The following is a 10,251-nucleotide window of genomic DNA, read 5'->3' as shown; positions in this document are numbered from 1 at the left end:
AGTACTGAGTAGTACTGTAGTAGTCATATTACATGCAAATCATATGCTATTTGCATGTAATATGACTTAAGGTAAAAGCCTTAGACTACAGATGAATCTAGTGATCTAGAAACTGGTTCATAATCCAGAAGCAAGGCGAGTGAGTTACTAGTAACCCCATTACAGGCGTCACCTACCTGTTTGGCCCGGGCGGCTCCTTGACCCCGTTGAGGGGGGTTCCGACTGCGACTCATGGACTCGAAGTCGTTCGACGAACTGGGGTCAGAACTGGAGTGGAAAAACCAAAACCAATCACGATTAATCTGTGCGGATGTCGCTGTCGATAACAAAAAGCCCTGACTAGGCAAACGCCTGCGTCAACTGTCATGAGACTGAACGAAAGTTTCCAGTCACCGACCTGGTCAACAGCTAGCGAACTTAATTTTGGCACCTCCACCTAGGTGTTTTCAGCGATACTTATTCCAAATACGCAGTTGTGGGCTGTTTAGCAAGCACAACATAAACGCTGACTGGCTTTCCTACTGCAGCCGAACTGGATAGTGATGGATAGATTGTTGATTTAAATGTGTTCCCTGAAATCTGCAACGTAACTTCCTCATATTCATTTTAACTAGGAAAAGAATAACCAACCATGGTCAAATGGTTTGCCAAATCATAAAAATCGCTGTAACACACATTAGCAAGCAACTCTGCCTCGCCTACCGTGTGTCGAACTAGACACGCCGATTTGCTGGGCAACAGACTACACTAATGTTACCTTTAGCTGCTCAGGGCAAGTGTCTTGCTGTCACGCTAACAAGGTAACTTACACAGTTGGTTAGCTATCTTAACAACTAGATACTACACACGTTATTCTTGCGTAGATCCTCACATCATAGCGATACTTGGCGCACACACGCTGACAAATATACCTTGAAATAATATTATGTAGATATTTAGCTAGCTCTGCACTTTGCTGGGGTAATAGGTTAGCTGCCTACCATGTTTGGCTAGCAGGTTGACATTAAACGTTAGCCATTTCCTATGCTAATTCATAGCTGTGTTAGCTTTCTAGCTTACCTTCCCAGCAATAAGAGTTAGCTAAGCTAGCTTCTAATAACTTAGCTAAAAGTTGCCAAAGAACAGATCCTTCACATTCGTAAGACTACGATCCAGTCCACGTTACCTGGTGGTTGATAAATTGAGAATATGTCAGGAAGTTAGTCAAACAAACATCGGCTGGTAAGCTTCTTCCTCTAGCAGGCTATGTAAAGTTGCGTGAGGCAAGTAAACAGAAGCAGCTGCTCTGCTGTCAGGCGGCGAAATGTGGGAAATTACTTCCTGATTTTCAGGGCGTCCCCATTGGCAACAAGCTTCACGTACTTTACGGCATCTTGCATCACGGGCACGCCCATGGTCCTCTGCTAGGGAGATTGGTGGGTAAACAGCTAGGTAAATAAGTGGATTTTAAATAATTACAATTCAATGTTGACTTTGTGTCCTTTGAACAACGGTGTATCACTGTCCCATCTACACGTGCCACTTTATCGTCTACGGATATAATTGGGCCTCTGAGGTAATTTAAACAAGCTAACATTACCAAGCGCCTAGCAAAGTGCTAGCAAGTTCTTTAGCTGCCTTTTAAGTGTTGTTAACTGTCCGAAACCTGAAAAGTAAAAGTAAATTCCTATGGATTTTTAATAGATTAAAAAAAAAATGAATGTATTTCCCGGTTTCTCTCTGCTGATATGACCACACAACAACAATTTTATAGGTATGAGGCTAGTTGTTATTTGTGAGTAGTGTCCTTTGAATAGGCTACAATCAGTTTATCATACATGATGGAATTCATTGTCAATCGCTGTTTATGGTGTAGGTCTGTTTGATGACAATGACCAAAAGAAAGGGACAGACAACAGGTATGTAGGATTTAAAGAAAACCTTGAAATGTGTCTCAAAAAACTTCTCTCAAAATGTCTCCATCCAGCATTTATCAAGTCAACTGACACTGTTAAAGGCGAGGTGTATAGTTTTTAGTGGCATGGCATCTATTTGTAAAAATGGAATATATTATTCATGATAACATGATTAACATAATTACCTGTAGCTATGAATCGTTCACTTGGAATGAGCACTTCGTATCTATATAGGGAGCGGGCCCTCTTCCACAGAGTCCGCCATGTTGCACCACCATGTTACACCACCCTGTTACCTAAACACTTGGCTCGAGATAAGGCTTTTTCACGTTGTTATGGCATTTGACGGCCACCGTAGGTACTTGCACACACTCGTAAAGGAAAGGGTATTCAGCTGGTTGCAATTCAGCAATCTCACCTCTAGATGCCACTAAAAACTACACGCTGCACCTTTAATGGACTAGTTGTGGACTAATTGGCCTGACTGAGGTTTGCCCTGGAGTGTTTTTGGTTCTGCACCAGATCGGAGTGTTGATATAAGCTGGTAGAGCAAGTTGCTATCAACACCATGGGTCCGGTCTGTACAAAGCGCTGTAGGTCTCTTTGAGTAAAGGCAAATCACTAAATTCACTGCTCAATAATGAAATGTAAAGTCTGGCTCACAGCTGTACTGCCAGTGCACACATCGCAAACAGAAACAAATATATATATATATATATATATTAATGTCGCTCATGGAGGCTAAGGGTTTATATTTAATTACATTTACATTTACATTTAGTCATTTAGCAGACGCTTTTGTCCAAAGCGAGACGTACAAGGGAGACGTACAGGCCCACATCTGTTCTGGAGCATCACCTACTGTTTGAAGAATGTAGGCCTATACACACATCGCAAACAGAAACATCAAGTATATATATATATATATATAGTGTTGCTCCAGGAGGCTAAGGGTTGAGTGGTACAGGAGGTAGAGAAGTTGTTTAGTAATCAGAAGGTTGCTAGTTCGATTCCCTGTCGAAGCGTCCTTGAGCAAGACACTGAACCCCTAATTGCTCCTGATGTGCAGTGTGCCATCAGTGTAAATGTAAAATGTGTATACATATGTAAGTCGCTTTGGATAAAAGCGTCTGCTAAATGACTAAATGTAAAATGTAAATGTATATTTAATTGTTCCAGACATCAAGGCTCCCCAGAAAAGATCGCTGAGGTCCAGGAAGCGCGAGGCTGCGGAGGAAGATGACCCGCTCACTGAGCAGAGAGAACAGATACCAGTGACGGAGACCAGTACACAGGTAGTGTGAAACAGATGTACTGAAAGGAATCTCTGAAGGCAACTGGTCAAGGAGTAGACCTAGGGCCTATATGGCTGCTCCTAGAGGTTTTGCACCTGTCATAAAACACTGTTGTAAGACACAGCAGCGCTAAGATATAAAGGGAATTCTCATGAAAATAAAAATAAAACATAATTTTAACTCGTTGTCTTTCAATATGCTTCTTTACATCAATTAAAAACTAGCTGCGGATACTATTTTTTATGAAGATTGCAATAACATTGTATGTAACATTTTAATAACAATAGCCATTTTCAGTATGCTTAATTATTTACATATATACTTCTATATTCATCTATCAAGCTGTTTATAACTGTATTATGTAGTAGAATATTTGCCTAGCACTGTTTTGTCTTCTCTGTTCTCAGGATTCTGACAAAATAAACTCCACTTCCCAAAATGCCTCAGTCTCAGAGCTCACTCTACAGGAACACACAGGTTCCTCAGACAGCATAGGGAACATTGATTCATCTAAGCCTGAATTAAAAGAAACGGGAGATACCATTACCCAGTGTGGTGGGGGTGCACACCTAGTCTCTACCAAGGGGAGCCAGTCAACTCACTCCACCGACTCTGCTGAACCTCCCTCTAACCAAACTAAGACGTCCCACCAGACCAGCTCTCTCTGTGCCCCCGAACCATCACTGGATGGGGAGGCCGTACTCGGAGGCCATGCTCCCACTGTGGGTGGCGAGGTGGTGTCAGAGTCCCGGCACCACCACTCACAGGAACACGGGGGGGAGGCCACGGACGTGCCCGGGGAGGAGAGACCTTGGTCGTCACAGGGGGCGGACGGGGGACACCCAACCCACGCTCCGGCGAGGAAGAAAGTGAGGAGGAGGATGGGGATGGGCAGGCTAGTGGAGAGGGAGAAGAAGAACCCTCTGGACGGACAGAACTGTGTGAGGAGGAGGGGTGGTGGAGATGGAGGAGAGAAGGAGAGAGAGACTGATGGAGGTGGAGGAGAGAAGGAGAGAGAGACTGATGGAGGTGGAGGAGAGAAGGAGAGAGAGACTGATGGAGGTGGAGGAGAGAAGGAGAGAGAGACTGATGGAGATGAAGGAGAGAAGGAGAGAGAGACTGATGGAGGTGGAGGAGTGAAGGAGAGAGAGACTGATGGAGGTGGAGGAGAGAAGGAGAGAGAGACTGATGGAGGTGGAGGAGAGAAGGAGAGAGAGACTGATGGAGGTGAAGGAGAGAAGGAGAGAGAGACTGATGGAGGTGGAGGAGAGAAGGAGAGAGAGACTGATGGAGGTGAAGGAGAGAAGGAGAGAGAGACTGATGGAGGTGGAGGAGAGAAGGAGAGAGAGACTGATGGAGGTGGAGGAGAGAAGGAGAGAGAGACTGATGGAGGTGGAGGAGTGGAGGTGAACGATGGTCCCACTGTTGCGGAGAAAGAAGAAACTGTGCAGCCGGAGGTCGCGCAATCAGACGCTCCATTGGAGGAGAGCTCTAACGAGATGGAGACGGAACAATCTGGAGGGCGTGGGGGCAAAAATACAGAACGGCCAGAAACGGTCGCCATAACTACCTCTGATGGTTCTAGAACTGTCCTCCATTCCGAAAAGGTAACAAGAGAAGAAGACCCAAACTCCACAGGTCCTAGCAAGGTAGCCAGTTGTGAAGAGCAGAGAAATATTACTCCCCTACAGGAAATAGACCCAATGGAGTTGGAGGTGCAGCAGAAACACATGAGGGAGGTCAGCAGTGAAGAAGTTAAACCCTCCAGTAGCTCGTCAGCCATCATAAAGTCAACAAACAAAAGTACAGATGTGAGAGAGGCATCCCCAGGCAACCAGATACAAGACCCAGCTGTAACCGTAGCGACGGTTGCCAAGCACAGCATTCCAGACGGCCTACTCAAAGTGGAAGATGCCCGTAATGTTATTTCTGATGTCCTGAAGTCAACCGAGGCCATCAGAACACCAGAATGTGATGTAATGAGCTGCAGCATTAAAACAATGTCCAGTGAACCTACAGTGCCATCTAGTGGACAGGAAGACAGTATACGTGTAAGTATACCATAACCTAGGTTTGTCAGGCCAGATGCCAGTGAATGATATGATATGATACATGATAGTTTATCAGTTTATCATGTGTCATTGAAAGCACCTTCAAGAGAAATGAAAAGTAAAATAACTTTATTACTTTAGTATAATTTCAAAATAATTGTATTAAAAAAAAAAACACATGAAAGGTTCCAGCTAATCAACGCATTGCTTCAGGAACATGGAAGAGAAGAATAACCTTTCGCCAGAGTTGCAGACTGTACCTTTAAGTAGGCCTGACTAACTTGATATTGTTTTTTTTTCAGTCTGTCCTGGAGGGGACCCCTGTGCCTGCCAAAGGTCATGACCCCGAGACACACATCATTCCTGACCTGTCTCATGACCGCGATCCATTTGACCCTTTATTCGTCACTCTGGTGTCTGACTCACAGCTCAATGACATCACACTGATGTGAGCAACAAGTGTGTGTGTGTGTGTGTGTGTGTGTGTCTGTCTGTGTGTGCGTAGGCGTGTGTGTGTGTGTGAGGGCGAGAGCATGCTAGCAATGAAAACACTAAAATGACCATTCTTTACCAAACTTTAAGTAGCCTATAGGTTAGGTTACTAGCAGTAAGACATTATTGCAAATACTCTTAAGATGTTCAAAAGCTCAGACATTAAAAAGTGTTTATCATTTTTGGAAATAAGTATATATACTTTATGGTTAGTAGTAGATTGATTCATTGTGATTTTATGATTAGTAATAGTATTTTATGATTAGTAGTAGTATGATTAATTAGTATTTTTATGGTTAGTAGTGTTCATACCATAGCATTAGTGACTGTATTTTTGCCAACTCAGCATGGAGATGGAGGACCAACATGGCCCAGAATCCTCTAGGGGTCATGAGGATGCCACAGAGCTGGTTTGTGGACTCATCAGCGAGCTGTCCTCACTCAAGTGAGTCAAACACACACACACACGCCCACGCACGCGCGCACACGCCCACCCAAGCACACACACACACACCCACACACATACACTTTCAGGCACACACAGGATTTACAAACCATCACACCTCAGTTTCCTACTCAGCTATTACTACATCGTAGTTGTACCCTCATCTCACCATGCCCTCATGCATTGAACCAAACACACATACACACACACACACTGTATTTTGTCAAACATCTGAAAGTAGAGAGACACACAGACATACCTATTTCCACTCTCTCACAGTACACCAGGTCTGTTCCCACTCCCTTCACTTCATGTTAGCAGTACAAAAGCACATAGCATCTTTGCGTAACCTGCTACATCATAACGTAACCTTCAGTATCATCTCTTACACTTTGCCTAGTCATTTTGTGTTCAGACATTGAAAAAAACAGAAAGATCAGACAACCTTCAGTATCATATCTTTCATGTGGGCTAGTCTCTTTAACTTGATGTTTAAAGAGACAGAGAGGTTTTTTTTTTTTTTTACTCTCTCCATCTTTTTGTCTCCAGTCGTACCATCATGGCCGCTCACCGGGAGTTGGACAGTCTTCGCCGTGGCAACCGGAACGCCAGGACGCCTCAGCGTCGCCCCTACGCCCCCCGCCGCCCTGACACCCAGCCTCCCACCATGTCTCTGCCTGGCCAATGACATTTCAGCCTCCTGCTGTGAGAGCCAATCAAATCCCACCTTGCTGTCATGATGAAGACCCCCCCCCCCCCATTATAAACCATAATCATAACATAAACAACAACAAGCTTAAGAACACTAGAGACGACCCACACAGGTCATTGGAGGTCATCTGCATTCATTCAGTCATTTATTCATTCATCCATCCATCCATTTTCCTAGTTCCCACTAGGTAGCCCTCTCTTTTCCTCTCCCTCTCTCCCTCTCTCTTTGAGCATTTGGGTGGCGCCTACTTCAGTCTTCTCCTTCTCCACTTTTTCATGTTTTAGGCTCTTTACACATATAATCTCTTCCATTGTTCCTGTTGTGAACCCCTGCCACCAACCCTTACCTGGACTGATGCACCTTGGGAAGTGGAGTTTACCTCACACCACTGATTGGCTGCAGGTGTTCTTCAATTAACACACAGTAGTGGTGAAGTGCGAGGGGTCATGTTCATTGCATGTGCCCTGTGTAATATCAAGTCAATTTCAGTGATATTAAGTTAAAGGTTCACATTATAGTTGACTAAGGAGCCGTTTGAGTTACAGTTGCCATATTGTTTACACCCATTACAAAAAGAAGAGTCACTAGATAGACTGATTCAATCTATGTACTACTATAGACTCATAATCATCCACAGCAGGCGCTTGTCCCCAGCATGTTCAATGTTGTTTATATGTGTTTATATTTTTCAACCCAGTTCTAAGAGGAATAAACCACACTGTTCATTTTGGAGTAATATTATTCTTGTTTGTACAAGCTTGAGACATGCATAATTTCTTCAAAGACAAATGTCAAAATCCTTAAAGGTCAACACAACATAACCTAGACACTCAGCGTAGGTCTTAAAGTACCTACATTTCCGTTTGAACAGTCACCTCTCCTCATTTAGTGAGATTTAAAAAAAAAAAACAAGTGCAATAATAAGCACCGCATAATAAGTGTTAAAACAACGAAATAAAATCGTTAAAAATCTTGCAGTCAGTACACCTGGATGTTCATGGTTGGTGGTATTCTTTTTTTACAGGGATTCATAGAGATGGCTGATGCTTGATATTCATACACAAAATATAAATTCAAAACAGATCATGTGGATGGTCATGGTGATATCTTGATGACTATATACGGAGGGCGTTGGTTATTTTGCAGTTGAAAACTTCGGTTTGACACTAAATACACAACAGGTTTGAGCGCACCCGTTGTAGGCATACCCACGGTGGACTACATGCTTGTCATAAGGACACAAACATCTAAACTACTCGAAGAAGAAAAAAAAAGACAAAACCACTGATAAATTACACGCAAACGTGGTCACACACACAAATAAATACACACTAAGTGCAGCATGCAAAATAAATAAAACGGATGAACACACAAACCTGTTCCCTTTACCAAACCGAGGTAAGTTCAACCTTTTTTTTTTTTCTTTCTTAAACTTCTTCAAACAAGTTCGCTCTGTGTACATCTTGGATACTGCTTACGAACACAGGAACAACTATATCGCCTAATACAATTCTGTAACTGCTAATCTAAATAAAAAAAATACAAAAACATAACAAATAAAAGAATGGTTTCAAAGCATACCCAAAAGCGCCCTTCTGTGGTTGAGACACGGACACACGTTCTCTTATGATTTGGGCACTGGCAGGTTGGGTATTGTCCTGGGCATTGGCGTGGCTACTTGGTATAGACAGAGCTGTAGCTGCTCTCCACCAACGGGCAGAACCGTTTCGTGTGTGCCAGGGCACCTGTGGCGCCGCACGTCGGGCACACGTAGCAGCGCAAGAACGGACACAGCACGTCGCCGGACGGGTCCTTCAGCCAGTGAGAAGTGAAGATGGCATCCGACTCTCCGTTGTGCTGGCAGAAGCTGCAAAACATGAGCGGCGGGGAGGCCTTTCGCCGGTCTGACGTCTCGGAGTGCGGCGGCTCCTTGGATCTGGGCTTCGCCGAGGCCTTGGTGAAGCGTGGCGGGGTTTCAACGGCACTTTTCGGAGAGGAGACCTTGCGCGCGATCACCGACGCGGACCTACAGCCTCTGATCACAGCATCTCTAGGTGCTTGGCTAGATCGATAGTTGACCAGCACCGGCGTTGAGGGCTTAACTTCCTCCGTTGCTCTCGGGGGGAGCTTGCCAACAGTCACATTGTCTGGCGGGGGTTCAAGGGCACTTTTCGGAGAGGAGACCTTGCGCGCAATCACCGACGCGGACCTACAGCCTCTGATCACTGCATCTCTAGGTGCTTGGCTAGATCGATAGTGCACCAGCACCGGCGTGAAGTCCTTAACTTTCTCCGTTGCTCTCGGGGGGAGCTCGCCACCAGTCACCTGGTCTGGCGGAGAGTCCCCACAACAGATAGCTCGCACAGCTTCGGCCAAACCCATGTAGTCCCGCCACGGCTGAAACTCTGACTTCTCGGGATCCATGGGTCCGTAAGGGCACTTTTCGCTGTAAAAACTGAAACACACCATGTTCTCGGTTCAGTCGCCAGGCTGTCTGCACAACAAGTGGACACAAGACGAGGATAGAGACAGGAAGGGGGGTGGGGTACGAAAGCACCCACGTTCTAAACGCGTGGCTAAAAGATGACAGATCAGCCCACTTCGATTGTAGGGGGGACTGTGCCCTAAATTTAAAAACCTGTAGTGCTACTAACGCCATGACCTCCCTATCTGTAGAATGGGGGAGCTCAGGAAAGTTGTAGCGTAAATCAGGGCCTCGTGACAATGTACCATATTCTGGTGTTGAGACGTGTGAAGTTCTGAAACAACACTTATGTGGAATAACCACAGTTTGTTTTTAGAGAAACGGAACTCTGGACATTTAAACTTGTTTTCCTTGTTTAAACAAACCCGTCCCGGTCAATAATCACTTAATTCAGTGATTGGGTGGGTGCGTCAGAGCTCTATGTCACAAGGTGGAAATGCCTCGTGTGTGAATAATTAATCTCAATCAGAGACCTCGCGACCAGAGGATCTCCTTTTTTTCATGGCTGCTAGATTTGTCGCTTTTTATATATAGGTTATATATATAGGTTAAAGACGAAAAGGTTTTTTAAAAAAAAAAAACTTTTCGTCTTTAACCTACTGTTTTTTAAGCCAGATTGAGGTATATTATAGCAGTGTGGATAATAAAAAGCGGCAAATCTAGCAAATATATATATATATCCACTGCACAAATGTTACAAAAACGCCCAATAAATATACCGGTATATATATATTTTTTTATGTTTCACTCTTAGATCAGATATGAGGACAGCTGTTCTGATTGACAATTCGGAGCTGTGAAGCTTTAAAAAATAAATCATAAACTTTTCTTAGAAGTAACTTGATGATGCAACAAACAGCGAAAAGTTCAATAATT

The 10,251-nt window shown here is 44.2% G+C and overlaps 4 protein-coding genes across 4 annotated transcripts in view; 2 read left to right on the top strand and 2 right to left on the bottom strand.

Annotated features, from left to right (window-relative positions):
- The window catches only part of cc2d1a (coiled-coil and C2 domain containing 1A), a 28,466-nt gene extending 27,164 nt beyond the window's left edge, over window positions 1-1,302 (bottom strand). The window contains exons 1-2 of the mRNA XM_031561921.2: window positions 1,166-1,302; window positions 177-267 (exon numbers count right to left, since the gene is read on the bottom strand). Coding sequence (XP_031417781.2) covers window positions 177-233 — 57 coding nt within the window. The 5' untranslated portion in view covers window positions 234-267; window positions 1,166-1,302. The remainder of the gene's footprint in view (window positions 1-176; window positions 268-1,165) is intronic.
- An 83-nt stretch (window positions 1,303-1,385) lies between these two features.
- LOC116219078 lies at window positions 1,386-4,685 on the top strand. Its single transcript, XM_031562008.2, has 5 exons — window positions 1,386-1,555; window positions 1,856-1,898; window positions 3,075-3,190; window positions 3,598-4,129; window positions 4,642-4,685. Exons 2-5 carry the CDS (start codon window positions 1,865-1,867, stop codon window positions 4,683-4,685), a joined length of 726 nt encoding a protein of 241 aa, XP_031417868.1. The 5' UTR covers window positions 1,386-1,555; window positions 1,856-1,864.
- On the top strand, window positions 4,527-7,704 carry LOC105901794. The gene is made up of 4 exons (XM_012829293.3): window positions 4,527-5,241; window positions 5,544-5,689; window positions 6,080-6,178; window positions 6,728-7,704. The coding sequence occupies exons 1-4, from the start codon at window positions 4,690-4,692 to the stop codon at window positions 6,864-6,866; spliced, it is 936 nt and encodes a 311-aa protein (XP_012684747.2). The 5' UTR covers window positions 4,527-4,689; the 3' UTR covers window positions 6,867-7,704.
- Window positions 7,705-8,314: 610 nt separating this feature from the next.
- nanos3 (nanos homolog 3) lies at window positions 8,315-9,521 on the bottom strand. The gene has a single exon (XM_012829297.3). The coding sequence runs from the start codon at window positions 9,357-9,359 to the stop codon at window positions 8,565-8,567; it is 795 nt and encodes a 264-aa protein (XP_012684751.2). The 5' UTR covers window positions 9,360-9,521; the 3' UTR covers window positions 8,315-8,564.
- Between the last annotated feature and the right edge of the window lie 730 nt (window positions 9,522-10,251).

This window comes from Clupea harengus, chromosome 24, assembly GCF_900700415.2.
Source record: "Clupea harengus chromosome 24, Ch_v2.0.2, whole genome shotgun sequence".
NCBI classification, from domain to species: Eukaryota; Metazoa; Chordata; class Actinopteri; order Clupeiformes; family Clupeidae; genus Clupea; species Clupea harengus.
Note: the sequence above shows the minus strand (reverse complement) of the source record. Positions and strands in the feature narration are given on the sequence as shown.

Excerpts from the sequence above, each read along its gene's own strand:
- LOC116219078 (XM_031562008.2), top strand. The coding sequence starts at position 1,865 with ATGACAATGACCAAAAGAAAGGGACAGACAACAG. Across the intron at positions 3,191-3,597 it reads TGACGGAGACCAGTACACAG|GATTCTGACAAAATAAACTC; the intron begins GTAGTGTGAAAC and ends CTCTGTTCTCAG. Across the intron at positions 4,130-4,641 it reads CCCTCTGGACGGACAGAACT|CCGGAGGTCGCGCAATCAGA; the intron begins GTGTGAGGAGGA and ends GAAACTGTGCAG.
- LOC105901794 (XM_012829293.3), top strand. The coding sequence starts at position 4,690 with ATGGAGACGGAACAATCTGGAGGGCGTGGGGGCAAAAATACAGAACGG. Across the intron at positions 5,242-5,543 it reads GACAGGAAGACAGTATACGT|TCTGTCCTGGAGGGGACCCC; the intron begins GTAAGTATACCA and ends TTTTTTTTTCAG. Across the intron at positions 5,690-6,079 it reads CTCAATGACATCACACTGAT|CATGGAGATGGAGGACCAAC; the intron begins GTGAGCAACAAG and ends TTGCCAACTCAG.
- nanos3 (XM_012829297.3), bottom strand. The coding sequence starts at position 9,359 with ATGGTGTGTTTCAGTTTTTACAGCGAAAAGTGCCCTTACGGACCCATG.